Raw genomic sequence first — 18,990 nt, 5'->3', positions numbered from 1 at the left:
ATTCATAACTATGACGATGCTATTAAGACGCAATTAAGGACAGATTTGCCAGTGTTCTTCAGTGTAAGAGAAGGCAAACTATGGAAATCTCAGAGAAAACGCATGTGGCAACTACACTGTAGGAACCAGTCTGCAGGTGAACGATGCCCCGATCTTCTGCCAAAATGCAGCCTTGTTTTGATATCCTCTGCAGTAACATGAAACCACAGACATCAGATAAAATGAAATAAGACCGGTCATCTCTGCTGATATGCCTTGTTTAGTAAATACTTCTATATCCCATGAAATACCAATTCCAGAACATATTTTCTCTGGCATGTTCTGTTCCTCTGTTATTTCTCCTAGAAATCTCTGTATGAATTGACAACTGGGTGTTGTGGTTGTGATTCCCCTTGTCAATGGAGCGTGTCCCTACACAGTGTCAGTCTGTGTACGGACGAGACCACCCCGCACCCTAACTGGTAACACACTGTTTTGAATTGATTCATACATTTTTGGAGGAATAACAGAGGAAATGCACAACAAAAATATACCTACTATAATACTACCCCCTATATACAAGAATATAACTACTAGAATACTGCTCCCTATATACAAGAATATAACTACTATAATACTGCCCCTATATACAAGAATATAACTATTATAATACTGCCCCTATATACAAGAATATAACTACTATAATACTGCCCCCTATATACAAGAATATAACTACTAGAATACTGGCCCCTATATACAAGAATATAACTACTATAATACTGCCCCCTATATACAAGAATGTAACTACTATAATACTGTCTACTATATACAAGAATATAACTACTATAATACTGCCCCTATATACAAGAATATAACTACTATAATACTGCCCCTATGTACAAGAATATAACTACTATAATACTGCCCCCTATATAAAAGAATATAACTACTATAATACTGCCCCTATATACAAGAATAGAACTACTGTAATACTGCCCCTTATATACAAGAATAGAACTACTATAATACTGCCCCCTATATACAAGAATATAACTACTATAATACTGCTCCTATATACAAGAATATAACTACTATAATACTGCCCCTATATACAAGAATATAACTACTATAATACTGCCCCCTATATACAAGAATATAACTACTATAATACTGCCCCTATATACAAGAATATAACTACTATAATACTGTCCCTATATACAAGAATATAACTACTATAATACTGTCCCTATATACAAGAATATAACTACTGTAATACTGCTCGCTATATACAAGAATATATCTACTATAATACTGCTCCTATATACAAGAATATAACTACTATAATACTGCCCCTATATACAAGAATATAACTACTATAATACTGCCTCTATATACAAGAATATAACTACTATAATACTGTTCCTATATACAAGAATATAACTACTCTAATACTGCCTCTATATACAAGAATATAACTACTATAATACTGCTCCTATATACAAGAATATAACTACTATAATACTGCCTCTATATACAAGAATATATCTACTATAATACTGCCCCCTATATACAAGAATATAACTACTATAATACTGCCCCCTATATACAAGAATATAACTACTATAATACTGCCCCTATATACAAGAATATAACTACTATAATACTGCCCCCTATATACAAGAATATAACTACTATAATACTGCCCCCTATATACAAGAATATAACTACTATAATACTGCCTCTATATACAAGAATATAACTACTATAATACTGCCCCTATATACAAGAATATAACTACTATAATACTGCCTCTATATACAAGAATATAACTACTATAATACTGCCCCTATGTACAAGAATAGAACTACTATAATACTGCTCCCTATGTACAAGAATATAACTACTATAATACTGCTCCGTATGTACAAGAATATAACTACTATAATTCTGCCCCTATATACAAGAATATAACTACTATAATACTGTCCCTATATACAAGAATATAACTACTGTAATACTGCTCGCTATATACAAGAATATATCTACTATAATACTGCTCCTATATACAAGAATATAACTACTATAATACTGCCCCTATATACAAGAATATAACTACTATAATACTGCCTCTATATACAAGAATATAACTACTATAATACTGTTCCTATATACAAGAATATAACTACTCTAATACTGCCTCTATATACAAGAATATAACTACTATAATACTGCTCCTATATACAAGAATATAACTACTATAATACTGCCTCTATATACAAGAATATATCTACTATAATACTGCCCCCTATATACAAGAATATAACTACTATAATACTGCCCCCTATATACAAGAATATAACTACTATAATACTGCCCCTATATACAAGAATATAACTACTATAATACTGCCCCCTATATACAAGAATATAACTACTATAATACTGCCCCCTATATACAAGAATATAACTACTATAATACTGCCTCTATATACAAGAATATAACTACTATAATACTGCCCCTATATACAAGAATATAACTACTATAATACTGCCTCTATATACAAGAATATAACTACTATAATACTGCCCCTATGTACAAGAATAGAACTACTATAATACTGCTCCCTATGTACAAGAATATAACTACTATAATACTGCTCCGTATGTACAAGAATATAACTACTATAATTCTGCCCCTATATACAAGAATATAACTACTATAATACTGCTCCTATATACAAGAATATAACTACTATAATACTGCCCCTATATACAAGAATATAACTATTATACTACTGCCCCCTCTATACAAGAATATAACTACTATAATACTGCCCCCTATGTACAAGAATAGAACTACTATAATACTGCCCCCTATGTACAAGAATAGAACTACTATAATACTGCTCCCTATGTACAAGAATATAACTACTATAATACTGCTCCGTATGTACAAGAATATAACTACTATAATTCTGCCCCTATATACAAGAATATAACTACTATAATACTGCCCCCTATATACAATAATATAACTACTATAATACTGCCCCTATATACAGGAATATAACTACTATAATACTGCCCCATTTGGAGAAAAATGGAAGTATTTTAATACCGCTTCATACAGGCAATAATATACACAAACAGGAAGAACAAATTTATCTGGTTGGAATTGCTCTTTCAGAGTGACTTGGGTCTGGCTCAGGTAACGACCTATGTGCCTAAAAATTGACCACTCAAACTAGTAATCAGAGATGTTTTCACCCCCTTTCACATTATTTATACAAGTTACTGCCTTTTATTTAGTGGCCGGGCAATAAGAACATTTATAGACATCAATAGAGAAAAAACATAAAAGTTAGACATTCCTAGCACATTTCTTGGCACATTGGCTCCCTAATATGAATGTATTGTGGCTAGACTGGCCCATTAAGAGATGACTACCGTGCTCAAGAAGTGATAATGGTCTCTTGAAAATGAGATGTCATCCAACAGACTTCTACTTGAGATCATTAGCAATAGGTCAAACCTATAGTACTGCATGTGACCGTTCCAATTGATCACCGGTTCAATCATTTTTTGAAACCGGTCAGAACGCCCAAATTGCTTGGGTGGTAAAGCCTCAAAATCCAGCCTGACATTTCGAGGGATTGTAGGCAGACTAGGTGGTGAGCCCGCCAACTCTTATCTTCCAGTTATGTTCTTTCATCTGTATTTGAATTTAATTAGTGAACCCCGAAGGCTAATCCCCAGCATCCATCTCTACATCAAGTCAGTAAATATTCTGCGATCGGCTGACAAACTGAACTAATTCTTCCCATCAATGGGATAATGATCAGTCTGAATTCATTTCTCAACAGCCGAGGAACACAAGAAGATGGAAGCGAGAAGCTGTCTCAATATTGACTTTCGAGTGTTGCCAGCAAGAAGACACTTGCCAAATTGCTGCAGGATTTCGAGCAACTAAGCAACTGCTTGCTCTATTGCTTTATGAAAGACGTCTGGGCCCACCTGCAAAAGTGGAAGCAGCTGAGGCGTGAGATGGGGGGATGTCAGGAGAGGAGACAACGGAGATTTACATAATGATAAAAGACACCGCAAGGCAGAAACACCAATGTCTCTCCCTTCGCTCCAGGTGCCAATGTGATACCATCAAAATAACAGACTTCTTAATGCTGTTCTAGGGCAGCTCAGATGTTTAACTCTTTAAGCTCTTGACTGGCACACACACATTGACACCAGAGAGAAAGAGGTTTCGTCCATGCACTGTCCTCTGCCAACCAGTTGAGTGCCTGGACTCGTAGGGCTCATTGACCTGGTCGAATTATGTGTTGTACAGATCCGTAATACGGTGCCCGTAGACTGCTATAGACCCATACTGTACCCATAATCCCTGAAAAATAAATGGTGGCATCCTCCAAGGCACCTCTTCTAAAGTAGAATACAGTGCCTCATGGCGGCACCATACAGCGACACGCAGAGTGCCTACAGGTGCATGGACCCTAGTAGTGGCTTATCCCTTTCCAAGTTGCTGTTTTCATTATTTTAGTGGGTGATAAGAACCTGCACAGGGATGTGGTCTCTGCAGGTCCGGCAATGTTAGCAAACAAAAAAGTGACAAATTTGCTTGAGTCATGAACATGGTGCAGGTGTTTAGAAGAAGCTTGGTGGTGTCAAGCAGCTCCCGAAAGGGGCCTCATTTTTGTCGTTGCTATGGCCCCCTCTATCCTCTATGTACGCCACTGGTCACTCATTATCGCATTGTGTGACTCTCTTTATCTAAAAACACATCCTTGGTAGATTTCTTATGGTTTTTAACCCATTATCGTTAATAGAGAAAGCCTCGGCATTGAAAATCGTGGTTTTTCAGAAAAGCACTTCTAGGAACCTTTTGCTATCACTGCTTCTTTCAGTGAACCGCAGAGCTAACCCGTGTTTGTTTGCGGTGAGGATTTCTGCAGCAACACTTCCCGTATGTATGAATATGCCCTAAGGGTAAGATTACACGTAGCGTAAATAATGCAAATTTTCCGCAACGGATTTGGTTGCAGCAAATCCTCAGCGTAATACAAGTAGCAGCAAAGTGGATGAGATTGGAACAAACAAATACTGAGCGGAAAAAACGTTTAGAAATTTGCCTGAGGTGCCTTTTTTTTAATCCGCAGCATGTCAATTATATTTGCGTAAACGCTGCTTTTTTGTTGCAGTTTTCCCCACTGAATTCATTGGGGAGGTAAAACCCGCAAGAAATTGCAGATGTTGCGTTTTTTGCAGCAGAAAAGCAGCAAAAAAAACGCAAATCAGGAAAGAAAATAAACCTTATACTTACCCAGAATTCTGTGTTTCTTCTTCCAGGCCGGCCTCCTGGGATGACGTTTTATCCCATGTGACCGCTGCAGCCAATCACAGGCTGCAGCGGTCACATGAGATGGAAAGTAATCCTAGGGCGGCAGAACATCAGGACATCTGAGGGACGCGTCGCCATGGTAAGTATCCAAATTTTTTTTTTTTTCAGTGCATGTTTTTCTGCAGCCGACGTTCAAATTGGTGCGTTTTTTCGGCTGGAATCCCCTGCGGCGACCAGGGTGGATACACTGTGTGCTTTTACGCAGCGTATCCGACCAGTGTGAACATAGCCTAAGGGTCTGAAAGTCAACCCGCTTTGGAAGTTGCACCTCATTGGGGGTCCAAAAAAAAGTGTAGCCTAAAAGATCATCAAAAGAGAGAGCGTCATCCAGCTCGTCTTCTGCTCGTTATATAGAAATGATTGCACTGTGTATAAAAATAAAAATAGGAATGTTCTGTGACCTCATTTTCCTGAGAGAATTCACTACTTAGAATGTTTTTGGACAAGCATTTTGGGAGTGACCCAATCAAATGTGATAACAATTGTACAGAATGTACAGAAAGTGATAAATTGGATCTTGGCTCCTGCTGCAAACAGAGAAATTGAGGGTGGGCGGATTCTGTAGCAGCAAGCTGCCCCCCAGCCGGAGCCAAAAAGCAAAAGCCCCTTCCCTAAATGTATTGTTTCACTTGCTTTAAAACTAATGGGATGGGGGGACAGGATTTTTAAGGCTACTACAATTGATCTCCAGAACACCCCAAAAAATAAGCAGCTCCAGTGGTATGTGTGTGTATATATATATTGCCAGTCCAGCAAAGTGCCGGAATCTGATTGATCTTCTCTACATTGCTTATTATATATGATCCCCATCATGCCAGTATTTTTCTCTAAGACCTAGTTCACATGTTGAAGATATCTGCGGAAATATTCTGCAATCTGATATCCACATTGTTTGCCTCCCATACTAAAGTTTGTTAAAAGGATTCTCCAGTAATATAGGATAGATAGATAGATAGATAGATAGATAGATAGATAGATAGATAGATAGATAGATAGATAGATAGATAGATAGATAGATAGATAGATAGATAGATAGATAGATAGATATGAGATAGATATGAGATAGATATGAGATAGATATGAGATAGATATGAGATAGATATGAGATAGATATGAGATAGATAGATAGATAGATAGATAGATAGATAGATAGATAGATAGATAGATAGATAGATAGATAGATAGATAGATAGATAGATAGATATTAGATAGATAGATAGATAGATAGATAGATAGATAGATAGATAGATAGATAGATAGATAGATAGATATGAGATAGATAGATATGAGATAGATAGATATGAGATAGATAGATATGAGATAGATAGATATGAGATAGATAGATATGAGATAGATAGATATGAGATAGATAGATAGATAGATAGATAGATAGATAGATAGATAGATAGATAGATAGATAGATAGATAGATAGATAGATAGATAGATAGATAGATAGATAGATAGATAGATAGCCCTGGTCACAAAGCAAATTTTATTATTCTCTAAGCGACTATCAGAAATTCTGACAGGGTCGTATGCAACTTTTCCCCATAGAGAATAATCGCATTGTGACTGCGACTTTCATGTACAGTAACTATACGTCCACGTCGCCCCTGCGTTGCGAGTAGCAGAGGAAACATTTCTGCTTGAACATCATTGAAGGGTTTGTTAATTTTTTTCACTTTCTTGTCAAAAATAAAATTATGATGCGCGCCGCATTCTCCGAGCCTGGCTCGCTCTGGTAAACAGGTCCCTGTGAGCACAGGCTTAAGCAGAGTTCACTGAAGATGAAAGACTCGGCTGTGGATTGCAGAATTCATCTGAGAGGTTATTTCCAAGCAACTCAAGACATGGAATAGAAGTGACTTACAAGCAGCTACAAAATATGAAAAACCCTGTTTAATATGTAATTCTGCCATTCGGTCACAAGTGTAAAGTCATAAGTACAAACTAGAAGAAACATTCCCAGGGAGACTGCAGGTTTTTTTTTAACAGTGACAGATGGAGTGCTGCCTCATGACAGCTAGAGTTCCCACATAACAGTGACAGCTGGAGTGCTACATGACAGCTAGAGTGCCCACATAACAGTGACAGCTGGAGTGCTGCTTCATGACAGTTACAGTGCCCACATAATAGTGACAGCTGGAGTGTTACATGACAGCTGGAGTGCCCACATAACAGTGACAGCTGGAGTGCTACATGACAGATAGAGTGCCCACATAACAGTGACAGATGGAGTACTGCCTCATGACAGCTAGAGTGCCCACATAACAGTGACAACTGGAGTGCTACATGACAGCTAGAGTGTCCACATAACAGTGACAGCTGGAGTGCTACATGACAGCTAGAGTGTCCACATAACAGTGACAGCTGGAGTGCTACATGACAGCTAGAGTGCCCACATAACAGTGACAGCTGGAGTTCTACATAATGACAGTCAGTGTCCACATTACAGTGACAGCTGGAGTGCTGCATAATGATAGCCATGGTGCCCACATAACAGTGACAGCTGGAGTGTTACATGGCAGCTGGAGTGCCCACATAACAGTGACAGCTGGAGTGTTACATGGCAGCTGGAGTGCCCACATAACAGTGACAGCTGGAGTGTTACATGGCAGCTGGAGTGCCCACATAACAGTGACAGCTGGAGTGCTACATGACAGCTAGAGTGCCCACACAACAGTGACAGTTGGAGTGCTGGATAATGACAGTCAGAGCGCCCACATAACAGTGACAGCTGGAGTGCTACAAAATTGCATAATGACAGCCATAGTGCCCACGTAACAGTGACAGCTGGAGTGCTGCATAATGACAGTGACAGTACCCACATGACAGTGACAGCTGGAGTGCTACATAATGACAGTGACAGTACCCACATGACAGTGACAGCTGGAGTGCTACATAATGACAGTGACAGTACCCACATGACAGTGACAGCTGGAGTGCCCCCTGATGACAGAGTGCCCCATAACAGTGAGAGCTGAAATTGCCCCATAATGGCAACCAGGGTGCCTCCCACAACAATGCGATTTGTAGTCCCTCATAATGACAGCCAAAGTGCCTTTATAGCAGTGACAGTTGGACTCGTACATAAGGACAACCAGAGCGACCACATAATAGTGAGAGCTAAAATGCCACATTAGACCGCCAGAATGCTCCAAAAACATTTACAGTTGAAGTTCCCCCACAATGAGAGTCAGTTTTCCACAGAAGTCATTCCAGGAACTTTTCCTACAACTGCTTCCTTACAAAGAATCGTGACGCCGATCGTAGCAAAATTGCCGCTAAAACTGCATTAATTAAAACATGATTTTGCAGTAGCCTAATGGTCCTTGCACACGGCCATATTACATATCCATATTTTACAGAAGCAGAACTTGTTGCAAATTTTATATGAAGGCAAACATCATTTTTTAATTGCACGCCATATTAAAGGAGTATTCCCGGAATTGACAATTATCACCTGCCCACAGAAAACTTGATAATTGTCTGATCATTGGGGTGCCCACTGCTGGGACCCCAAATAATGCCAAGAACGGGGGTCCCAAACAACCTGTCCCTCCTCACTGCTCCACTGCAGAGAGGGGGAAATCAAATGGAGCGGCGGTCGAGCATGTGCGCTGCCGCTCTATTCAAAGTCTATGGGAATGATGGAAACAGCCGAGTACAGCGCTCGGCTGTTTCCGTCAGTCCCATAGACATTGAATGGAGTGGCAGGCGCATGCTTGACTGCCACTCCATTCAAGCTCCCCCTCACTGCAGTGGGTGCAGTGAAAAAGAACAGAGGGGTTGGGCCCCCATTCTCGCTATAAGCGGGGGTCCCAGCGATCAGACAATTATCACCTATCTCGTGGAGAGGTGATAATTGTCGATTATGGGAATGGGGGGGGAGTGAGAGTCTATGGGTCCATAATATTAACCAGTGTTGCTCGTATTTGATCATTTTGCTCATTTACACAAGTACAATTATTGTTACAAAAGTCGGCGATCATTAGGATCTCAATAATATTCAGTTCATGTAAAAGGGCCATAAAGCGCGGTCAGATGATGAACTCCTTACTACTTGTCCACATGTGGCCTCTTTGGTAGAATGACCGGTGACAAAACCTAAAAATATCATCCAATGTATGTGATCGCTGACAACAAAGGAGCTGTCTGGTGTCATTAGGGAAAACAACACAATATAATGACCCCAGTCCCTGCTATTTATAACATTGTCAGATGCGCCGCGCCGTGACACATGACGTAATGTTTTATGAACTATGTTACACAACCCTTCAAGGAACGTATATAAGACAATGTCACACCAGCGCTTAATACAATGTAACCCTCCCAGGCAACTGTTCTGACCGCCACTGAAATCACTCAGACTAACCCTAACCCTAACACAAAGAAGTCGATTCATTAAATATGATAAGAACCAAACCCGGTGATCACCTCTAGGACTCGTATGAAATGCATTTATTTCATACATAGATATGTAGTATTAAAAATATATATATGGTCCCTGTTAAAGCGGTGATCTACAACCTGTGGCTCTCCAGCTGTCGTGAAACTACGACTTTAAGCATGCCCTGACACCTTGTCACGTGATGTTGGGAGTTGTAGTTTCGCAACCGCTGGAGAGCCACAAGTTAAAGGGGTATTCCGCCTAAGAGCTGGAGCACAGCGGCATGATTGATGAAATGCTGCTCTGTACAGACAGTCGGACCCCGATCCCCCATTCTAGCGATCGGTCGAGATCCCAGTGATCAGACCCTATCGATCAAATATTTATTAATTATCTAGTGGATAGGTGGAAAATGTTTCAGGCCGGAATACCCCTTTGACAAAAAATAACTTTCCATGAAGTCCTCCTTTTCCTTGATTTTGTTCTGTTTCATAATGCAAAAAATAATAGAAAATGTATATTTCCTGTTATACCAGTAAAGAATAGTTTTGGGTGAGGGGTGGAGCTTAGGCTCCTTTTCCACTGGCTAGGAGGCAGCCTGCTGCAGCAGAAAGCTCCTCCACTACTCTGTCAGCAATGGAGACCAAGCAAGATCAATCACTGCTCTTTTTAGCTTAGCATTACAGCTCCAGTCAAAAAGAAGGGACATAGGAGGTAAAGGATTCTTGTTTCTATGCCGGATGTCAGCGTGCAAAGAGTTTTTGTAAGTTCCTGAAACAAAAAGATGTTTTGTTTTGTTCCTTTAATAAATACATGGGGATGATAGGAATAGGCTATTTTACATGGGGCTGCTTTTCGATCTTATTTTGAAATAAATCTAGATAGAAAATAGAGAAGCTCGCTGGTTTTACAGGTCCAAATTGAGGATAGGCCCAAGAAGTAGGATTCGTGAGGAGGAGGGGGTGATGAATATTTTTGGAGGTCTCCACGCAATGATACTTCTCTTTAGGCCGGGTACACAGAGGGCATTTCTATGGCAATTACAGTTATTTGACATATTGAATGCCCCAACAGCCAGATGTCACATATAAAACAATGGGAAATTATGAATTCACATGCAAGTGTGCACTATGGGGCAAATGTACCAATCCTGTCGTACTCTGAATTTTTTTTATTTGACATATGTCTCTGATGTATCGGGCCTGGTTAATAAGAATCTTGCTTGGTTGCCAAGGGCTCAGCTTTCATTCTTTTATTCCATAGATACTTGCACCCGTGATTTCTCATTGGCAAAAATCGGACAATGCCGGAAATGTATAAGAGCTGTACGATGTAAACAAGGAAAAAAAAAATCCATTCATTAACGGCAAGCAGAGATCTTGAAAATAGTGGGGAATTGAAACACAAAGTATATTAGAATCTTGCAGAATTTTTACATTTAGAATGATTAAGATGTATCAAGTCTATGCTGTGTTGAAAAACACAATTCTACTCATTTAAAGGGGAATGGACGGTAGTATTCCTATATGACAGGCCGTTTAATGGGTTAGATATGTTTTCATATCGTTCACACTCGATGGTATCTTTGACAGGTGAATGTAAGAAAGATGGATCCTGACACTGATAGCATTGATCTCTATGGTGGAAGCATGAGATCACAACCTACGTGTACTAACACTGGAAATAATAGCACTAGACATACACCTTCTAGTATAATCCCAAATTTAAAGGGGATATACGAGATCGGAAAAAAGGGTCTTCTGTTTTTGAAAACAGCGCCACTCCTCTCCATGGGCCATGTATGGTATTGCAGATCTAGTAAACAGGACCGAGCTGCAATACCAGCAGCTGTTTGTTTTTTTTCTAATTTGATAAAAACAGGCATGAACGCACGGACGGACGGACATCTACCGCTGTGCCACCTGTCCTAACCATGTACAAAGCTCCTGTCAGCCAATGGCATATCATCCACACCTGTAATAATATTATAATGTGTTTGCGTTGGCTGCTGTCAGCTGTTCCCGGCTGCTATCTGCAAGAGGATAAAGCCCAGTGATGGATACAGGAGCAAAGGGAGGGCCACAGAAGCAGCCCAAGTCCTGAGTGGCACATTTAGCAGATGAGATCATAGTATTAACCCTTACCATTGCTGGACTGGAACCAAATGCAGACTATAGACAGACCCTGCTGATGAAATACAGCAATACAAACGACTGCAAGGACCACAATAGAACTTATGGTCATTTCATGGAACAGACACCCCAATATTATGCACAATCTAATACTCTCCTGTCTTGATCTTACAAGACATAAATAACACAAGCAACACCTGGATGGGGGGGGGTCACAGGTACTCACCAAAGCAAATGACAGAAATATGATGGAGAAAGTCCAGCCTGGCAGAGCTGTGCATGGTGTTGAGGGGGGCTGTGTTCCTTTGTCAGGCAGCCAGGGGGGTGCAGGAGGAGAGAGGCTCCACATCAGCTGTGTCTTTTGTTAGACAGGGGATGAGCACTTGTTCCAGTAGCAGCAGCACATGCATTAAGTGAGCCTGTGCCTGTGTATGTGCTGTATGGGAGGAGGAGTGCAGGCAGGAGGAGGAAGAGGAGGTGGAGAAAGGAAGCATCTCCTAGTGCTGCAGCTGATGACACTACTTCCTCACACACACATGCAAGACCACCTACCCCTCCTCTTCCTCCACTGTCCCTAGCACCAGTCCCCCCTATTCTAGCAGCAGGACATGCTCACCTCAATACACCTTCCAGCAAAATCCCCCTAACTGCTCAGTTCTCTGTGCCTCCCTCTCCTGGTCAGTCAGAGTACTGCCCCACAGGGAGCTCACCAGCCCCCACTATCCCTGCACTGAGATCATCTGGAATCCCCCTGGGTCTGTGTGACACTGACCTGTGACTAGTGCCTCTCAGCACAGCTGTCACTGTCAGTATATATTATGTATCTATGCAAGAAATGTATCAAATCCTAAAAGGTATCAACCTCTGCAGTAAAGGGAGACAAAAGAAATCTATTAATATTGGGAACTATTGTTTAACTAGCAGGGTTTATTTATTTACATACAGCATGGGAAATGCATATTAATAACAACAATAATACAATTTATAATATGTGTTTTAAAAATATAATAAGCGCAATATATATATATATATATATATATATACTACACTCAGAAAACGTTTATGTCAAACACTGGCAGGTAGGCTTTGTTCAGTCATGTACACAGTGACTCCACCAGCAGAATAGTGAGTGCAGCTCTGGAGTATAATACAGGATGTAACTCAGGATCAGTACAGGATAAGTAATGTAATGTATGTACACAGTGACTCCACCAGCAGAATAGTGAGTGCAGCTCTGGAGTATAATACAGGATGTAACTCAGGATCAGTACAGGATAAGTAATGTAATGTATGTACACAGTGACTCCACCAGCAGAATAGTGAGTGCAGCTCTGGAGTATAATACAGGATGTAACTCAGGATCAGTACAGGATAAGTAATGTAATGTATGTACACAGTGACTCCACCAGCAGAATAGTGAGTGCAGATCTGGAGTATAATACAGGATGTAACTCAGGATCAGTACAGGATAAGTAATCTATGTACACAGTGACTCCACCAGCAGAATAGTGAGTGCAGCTCTGGAGTATAATACAGGATGTAACTCAGGATCAGTACAGGATAAGTAATCTATGTACACAGTGACTCTACCGGCAGAATAGTGAGTGCAGCTCTGGAGTATAACACAGGATGTAACTCAGGATCAGTAATGTATGTACATAGTGACTCCACCAGCAGAATAGTGAGTGAAGCTCTGGAGTATAATACAGGATGGAACTCAGGATCAGTAATGCAATGTATGTAGAGATCTATGTATAAACTGTCAAATGGTGTTCCCTTTAATATTCTTGACCAGTAACAACACATGTATTGAAGAATTAAACTTCACATTTCTGTTCTCTTGCGGTTGCTGGGTCTTAGGGTAAATGCAGGTTTTGCTGCAGATTCACCGCAGATTTCACCCCTGCTACATTGAAAGTGGTAAAATCTCTCTGCAATAGAATAAGAATGCTGAGGATTTGAACATCTGAAGCAGTTTCTTCTGTGGAACAATATCCATAGGATATGGATGAGACTTGAAATATCTCATCCACTTGCCTTGTAATCTGAGGCAGAGTTTACCTGCGCAAATCCACAGGTAAAATCTGCAGGAAATTCACCACGTGTGAATTCACACTTAACGGCCCATTAACATGAAAGGATCAGGGTCAAGAATTGACATTTTTATTTACTAATATCTTTTAGCAGTTTTTTTTATTTATTTTATGTGAATTAATTTACCTTGAACATTCTTATTATTGTATTTTTTAATTCAGCAGAATTACTCATCCGGATTTCCCAGGTTTAAACTCCCGTTATTCCTCCTTTTACATAGATCTCATCTTTATTATTTATAGATTATTTTTTCATTCAGACATTTTAGCATTTACTTTAGAATTATTAATATTCATTGGGTGCTGGTTCTCCCCAGAAATTGCCCTCATTCTGTCATTATCTCCGGTCTAGCAGAAATACTATTTAGTGCATTTACAATATTCTAAAACCGCCACCAAATGGCAAACCCATAGAAGCAAACCACTTAATTAACCCCTTGATGCAATACTAGAGGGACATTCTCCACAATCGGACATATATAACGGCTTCTATTAAATCCATATTTTTGACATCACATCATCTTCCAATATTCTTTTTTTTTTCGAAAAAGTTTTTTTTTTTTTCTAAAATGGAAAAAGATTCTCAAGGAGTTTGCCAGATATGCCCCTCCTCTGCAAGCCCTGTCAACCAATCAGCAGAGCAGAAAGATTTAAGAGTTACAGTTCTAAGGGTCAGGCCTGTGGGGCCAGGGTTAGTTTGGACCACCCGAGTACCAGAGGATCCTCTGGAGGACCCAGGCTCTGACAAAAGAATGGGCCCTCATAGTGACATGTCAGAAGTTTTGATTGGTGGGGGTCCGAGCACTGAGACCCCTACCAATCGCTAAAACGAAGCGGCAGACGCGATGTGCTTCTTTTCTGTTCGGCTTTTTCTGGAAATCAATGTAGCGGTGTACGAGCTCAATAGAATGTCCATTAGCCCGTACACAGCTACATACTAAGTGGCTCAGCGCTCAAACGAGCACTTCTGCCGTTTTGTTTTAACGATCCATGGGGGGGTCTCAGTGCTCGGACCTCCACCAATCATAACTTCTGACATGTCACTATGACATGTCAGAAGTTTGTTGAACATTTAGTTACCCTTTAATACAATAGGGCCCGAGAGCTATATGTATAGATGTAGGGTTGGCCCTCAGAATGATGTCACCAAGCAACCCCAGGCCGACACTGGGCGGGGCTAATTTAATTTTTGCCTATATATATATATATATATATATATATATATATGGAACTGCCTTGCTGATATTTTCAATTATCCATATAGCACTTACCTTTGCGGGAGGGACATATTGCACTGTTTTGCTCATCCTGGGCCTACTGATTCATGAATAAAATGCTAAAACTTCAATTAAGACTGACACTGAGAACAGTAGGAAGGACAAGCTAACACTGCATAATAAAGTCAAAGTGGCAGAAATCTTTAGTAAATAAGTTCACTGTTGTAAGCCATGTCCCCCTTTTTTCTGGGGGGCTTGATAAATATGTCAGTAAGTCCGAGCTCTATTATTTTCACAACAGAATATTTTCATAATTACATTGATAAATATGCCCCGATGTATAGAGCAGATTAAAAAATACAACATGTATATACTATTTTCATCCACTCACTATGTAAGCAGAACAACGTCATCAGTTCCAGAGCCTGGTCAGCAAAACAGAATCTGCAAACATTATCACTATGTCCGAACATTGAGCTTATCATGGATGTAGCTGTTCACGGCCGTCGCCTGGTGGACACAGATAAAATACTTGTATTAAAGGGATTGTCCAATTTAGAAAACCCATTGTCATACACCCTATGAGGGAATTCTGAGTTAATAGAGAGGGGTCCTTTGCTCGGGATCTTGGCCAGAGTGCAGAACGATTACAAAGAGCGTCCTTCTCTCTGGAGGACCTGTCCTGCCCTGCATTACACAGACGACCTAGTTATATAAATGGCCACTGTGTAATACTTCAGTTCCCCTGTGGTGTCGCTGCAGAGGAATTGAACACTTACTACCAGGTTTCCCCACAGATTACAGCAGATCGCTGGGGTCCTACCAGGGGGATACTTTGTGATCAGCTTGTCAGGGAACCCTTCTAACAAGCAGGGATTATACAAAGCGGAGAACCCCTTCACAGCACTATATTCTTACCACCAAAATCACCGAAATCTGACCCTATTATAAGTCAATGGGGTCCATTGGGTGCAGTCTAGATCCGACACCATGTCATGGCTTTTATTATGAATAGAAGCCATGACACAAATGTGAACATAGTCTTATAGCACTTGAATTAATTTCATAGTTGTATCTGTTTCTGGGAAAGCTCGACGACACAATAAGTTTTCACCAAGCTTTCTGAAACTCCTGAATGGCAGCTCTGCCTAGTTATCCTCACTGATGCAATTGCTGTTTATAACGTGTAGGGGTTTTCATAAGTTTCCCAAAAGACATGGACATCTGGTACCCGGAGGCAGCCGGAGCAGCTGATCGGTGCGGGGTCCGAGAGTCGGTGGGGGTCCAACCCTCGGAACCCCAAGTGAATGTAGCTGAGCTGCAGTGCTGGACAAAGCGGCACATACGGACACGCCTCGCTGCCTGGGTAAACATTCAAGGAGATCCAACGCTCTCCTCCTTTGAGGGGATATAATCTTTTGACCATGGGGATCTCCTGATAGCCAGTGGTGTTCTATGTAGCCATTTGGCGCCAGGCGTCCTCTCTGCCGGCACAAAATTGCAGATGTTTTATTGTTCTGACAGCCAGTATGGCGCTGTACATGTTACCACATCCCAAATGCAAAAAGTTGCATTAGGCCTAGTTCACTTATAGCGCTAGTGAAGAGCCACATCGCTACCACACAATTTTCATTTGCTAAAAATCCCCTACACGAACATCTAACATGGTGATAAAATACCACAGCGGCCAGAACAACAAATAACCACCATGTGTGAACAGGGCCTTTAATGCCGAACACGACGATTTCAACTTAACATATGATGGACTCCGACTCTCCCCCAATGGCAGATGACGGGTGAAGGAGGGATAGGCCATGTTGGATATCAACATGCCCGATAATGTGTTCCTACCGGAGATAAGTGGCTGCTAGAGGTGTCCGGGAGCTGCTTATCACCATCTCCCCATTGAAATAAACATGCACGCTCAACCGAAACGAGCTTGCATGTTTATGGTGCAGTCAGGAGAAATAGCTGAGTCATTTCATGTGTATGGGCAGCTTTAATCTCAGGCTGACAGGCGTTTTATTCTCTGGCTGTTCATGGCTGACTCAGAGTGTATTTAAAACTCAAGCAAACTCATTAGCGGCTGATTCCTGACACAATAGTCGGCCCACACAGTATTGTTAGCAAAACAATTGCCAACGTCGCACCTTTCCCACTAACAAACCCAAGGGGAGAATGATTTATTCATTGAAATCTATTCATATTTTCTGTAAAATGTTCTGAACTGACCCTTGAAATGATGCGGAGTACACGGATTGTTCCTAGACATACCATTCAAGTCTCGTTGATTTTCCGATGCGTTGGCGTCGGGCTGCAAAAACGTAAAGAACTCTTCCATTGATTACTGATTTTAGTAGGTATTAATCTTAACATTTTAATGAACGTTTTACTGTGGTCAATTCCATGTCGGGCAGCACTTCCCTATGTGGGAGCGACCTATATTACTGTTCTGTTCATCCCGAGCCTCCTGGTGCACGAACAGAATGCTAAAACTACAGTTAACACTGACACACGGAGAAAGCAGTAGGAGAGGAAGAAGGAAGAGATGACTCTGCATAATAATCTGGGTCAAGTGATTATTACCTAGCACTAGTTACCTGTAATAACTCAGTAACCTCTGAATAATGTAAGGCCGAATGCACACTACGGCCGCGATTTTGCGGTCCGCAAAACCAAGGATCTGGTCTATTTGTCCATAAAAAAACTTTCGTAGTGCATCCGTGTGTGATTAGTATTCACGGATCCGCAAAAAAAAAAGTAAGGCTGGAATTGATGTCACTAGTCTGTCCCAAGCCCCTGAGTTGGTCACATGATCCGCAAATACGGACAGTAAAATGACATGTGCTGAGTTTTTGCAAACCGGACTCGCAGTCCCCACACGGATCCGTGAACATCACTGTCGTGTGCATGGGGTCATATAAATGAACGGGTCTGTGTGCTATCCGTAAAATTGCGAACAGCACACGGACAACAAAACCACGGTCATGTGCATGAGGCCCAAGACTTTATGCAAGAGGACAACTCTTATCCGGTCATCCCAAAATACAAAGGACTAGCCAGTCCCTCCCTTGCCGGATGTGTCTGGTTGCCGCTTATCCCCTTCTCCCTATGGCAGTATACATGCATGCTCAGCCAATATTCGAGGGAGATAGCCGTCAGCGAATATCTTATGTGTATGGCAAATATCTGTTCCCAAGTTATGACCAGGGGACCTCCTCCGACATCTGTATCATGTAAACGCCATTTGTGTGCAGCCCTACCAAGACACATAGACATAGTACCATTGAAATTCTGGGTACTACCTCGAAGAAGCCCCCCAGCTGCTACACGCACAGACATGTGGTACTCTAGTGAAGGTTGCCTATGGAGCCATGAGCAACAGACCCCCATGGGTGCTACTGTACCCCCTGAACAGTCCACCTCACAGGAGCACCCAAGGGCCCTGTTTAAGTATCCCATAAATATCTGATAGATGTGGGTCGCAGGTCTGGAACCTGCACCTATCTCAAGAATGGGGTCCCACAACCCCATCCCCGCTGGCAGCTGCATTCGGGTGGTGGAGGTGATCGGGATACCGGAAACAGCCTTGCCCACTGTTTCCATAACACCCATAGAAATGAATGGGAGATACAAAAACAGCATAGTTCGCTGTAATCTTGGGGGGGGGCACTGTCCCCATCCTCCACCACTAAATCCGCCGATGAAACCGAGGAGACAATGTAAGAGCTGCTCCTACACAGACACTGATGAGGAGACGGCGCTGTAG

General features: G+C 41.2%; 1 protein-coding gene across 1 annotated transcript in view; it reads right to left on the bottom strand.

Annotated features, from left to right (window-relative positions):
- LRP3 (LDL receptor related protein 3) overlaps positions 1 to 12,448 on the bottom strand; it is a 34,323-nt gene extending 21,875 nt beyond the window's left edge. The window contains exon 1 of the mRNA XM_075838445.1: positions 12,138 to 12,448. Within this exon, the coding sequence (XP_075694560.1) occupies positions 12,138 to 12,192 (55 nt within the window). The 5' untranslated portion in view covers positions 12,193 to 12,448. The remainder of the gene's footprint in view (positions 1 to 12,137) is intronic.
- Positions 12,449 to 18,990: the final 6,542 nt, after the last annotated feature.

This window comes from Rhinoderma darwinii, chromosome 9 (genome assembly GCF_050947455.1).
Source record: "Rhinoderma darwinii isolate aRhiDar2 chromosome 9, aRhiDar2.hap1, whole genome shotgun sequence".
In the NCBI taxonomy this organism is placed as follows: Eukaryota; Metazoa; Chordata; class Amphibia; order Anura; family Rhinodermatidae; genus Rhinoderma; species Rhinoderma darwinii.
The sequence above is the reverse complement of the archived record's forward strand: the minus strand, read 5'-3'. Positions and strand labels throughout refer to the sequence as shown.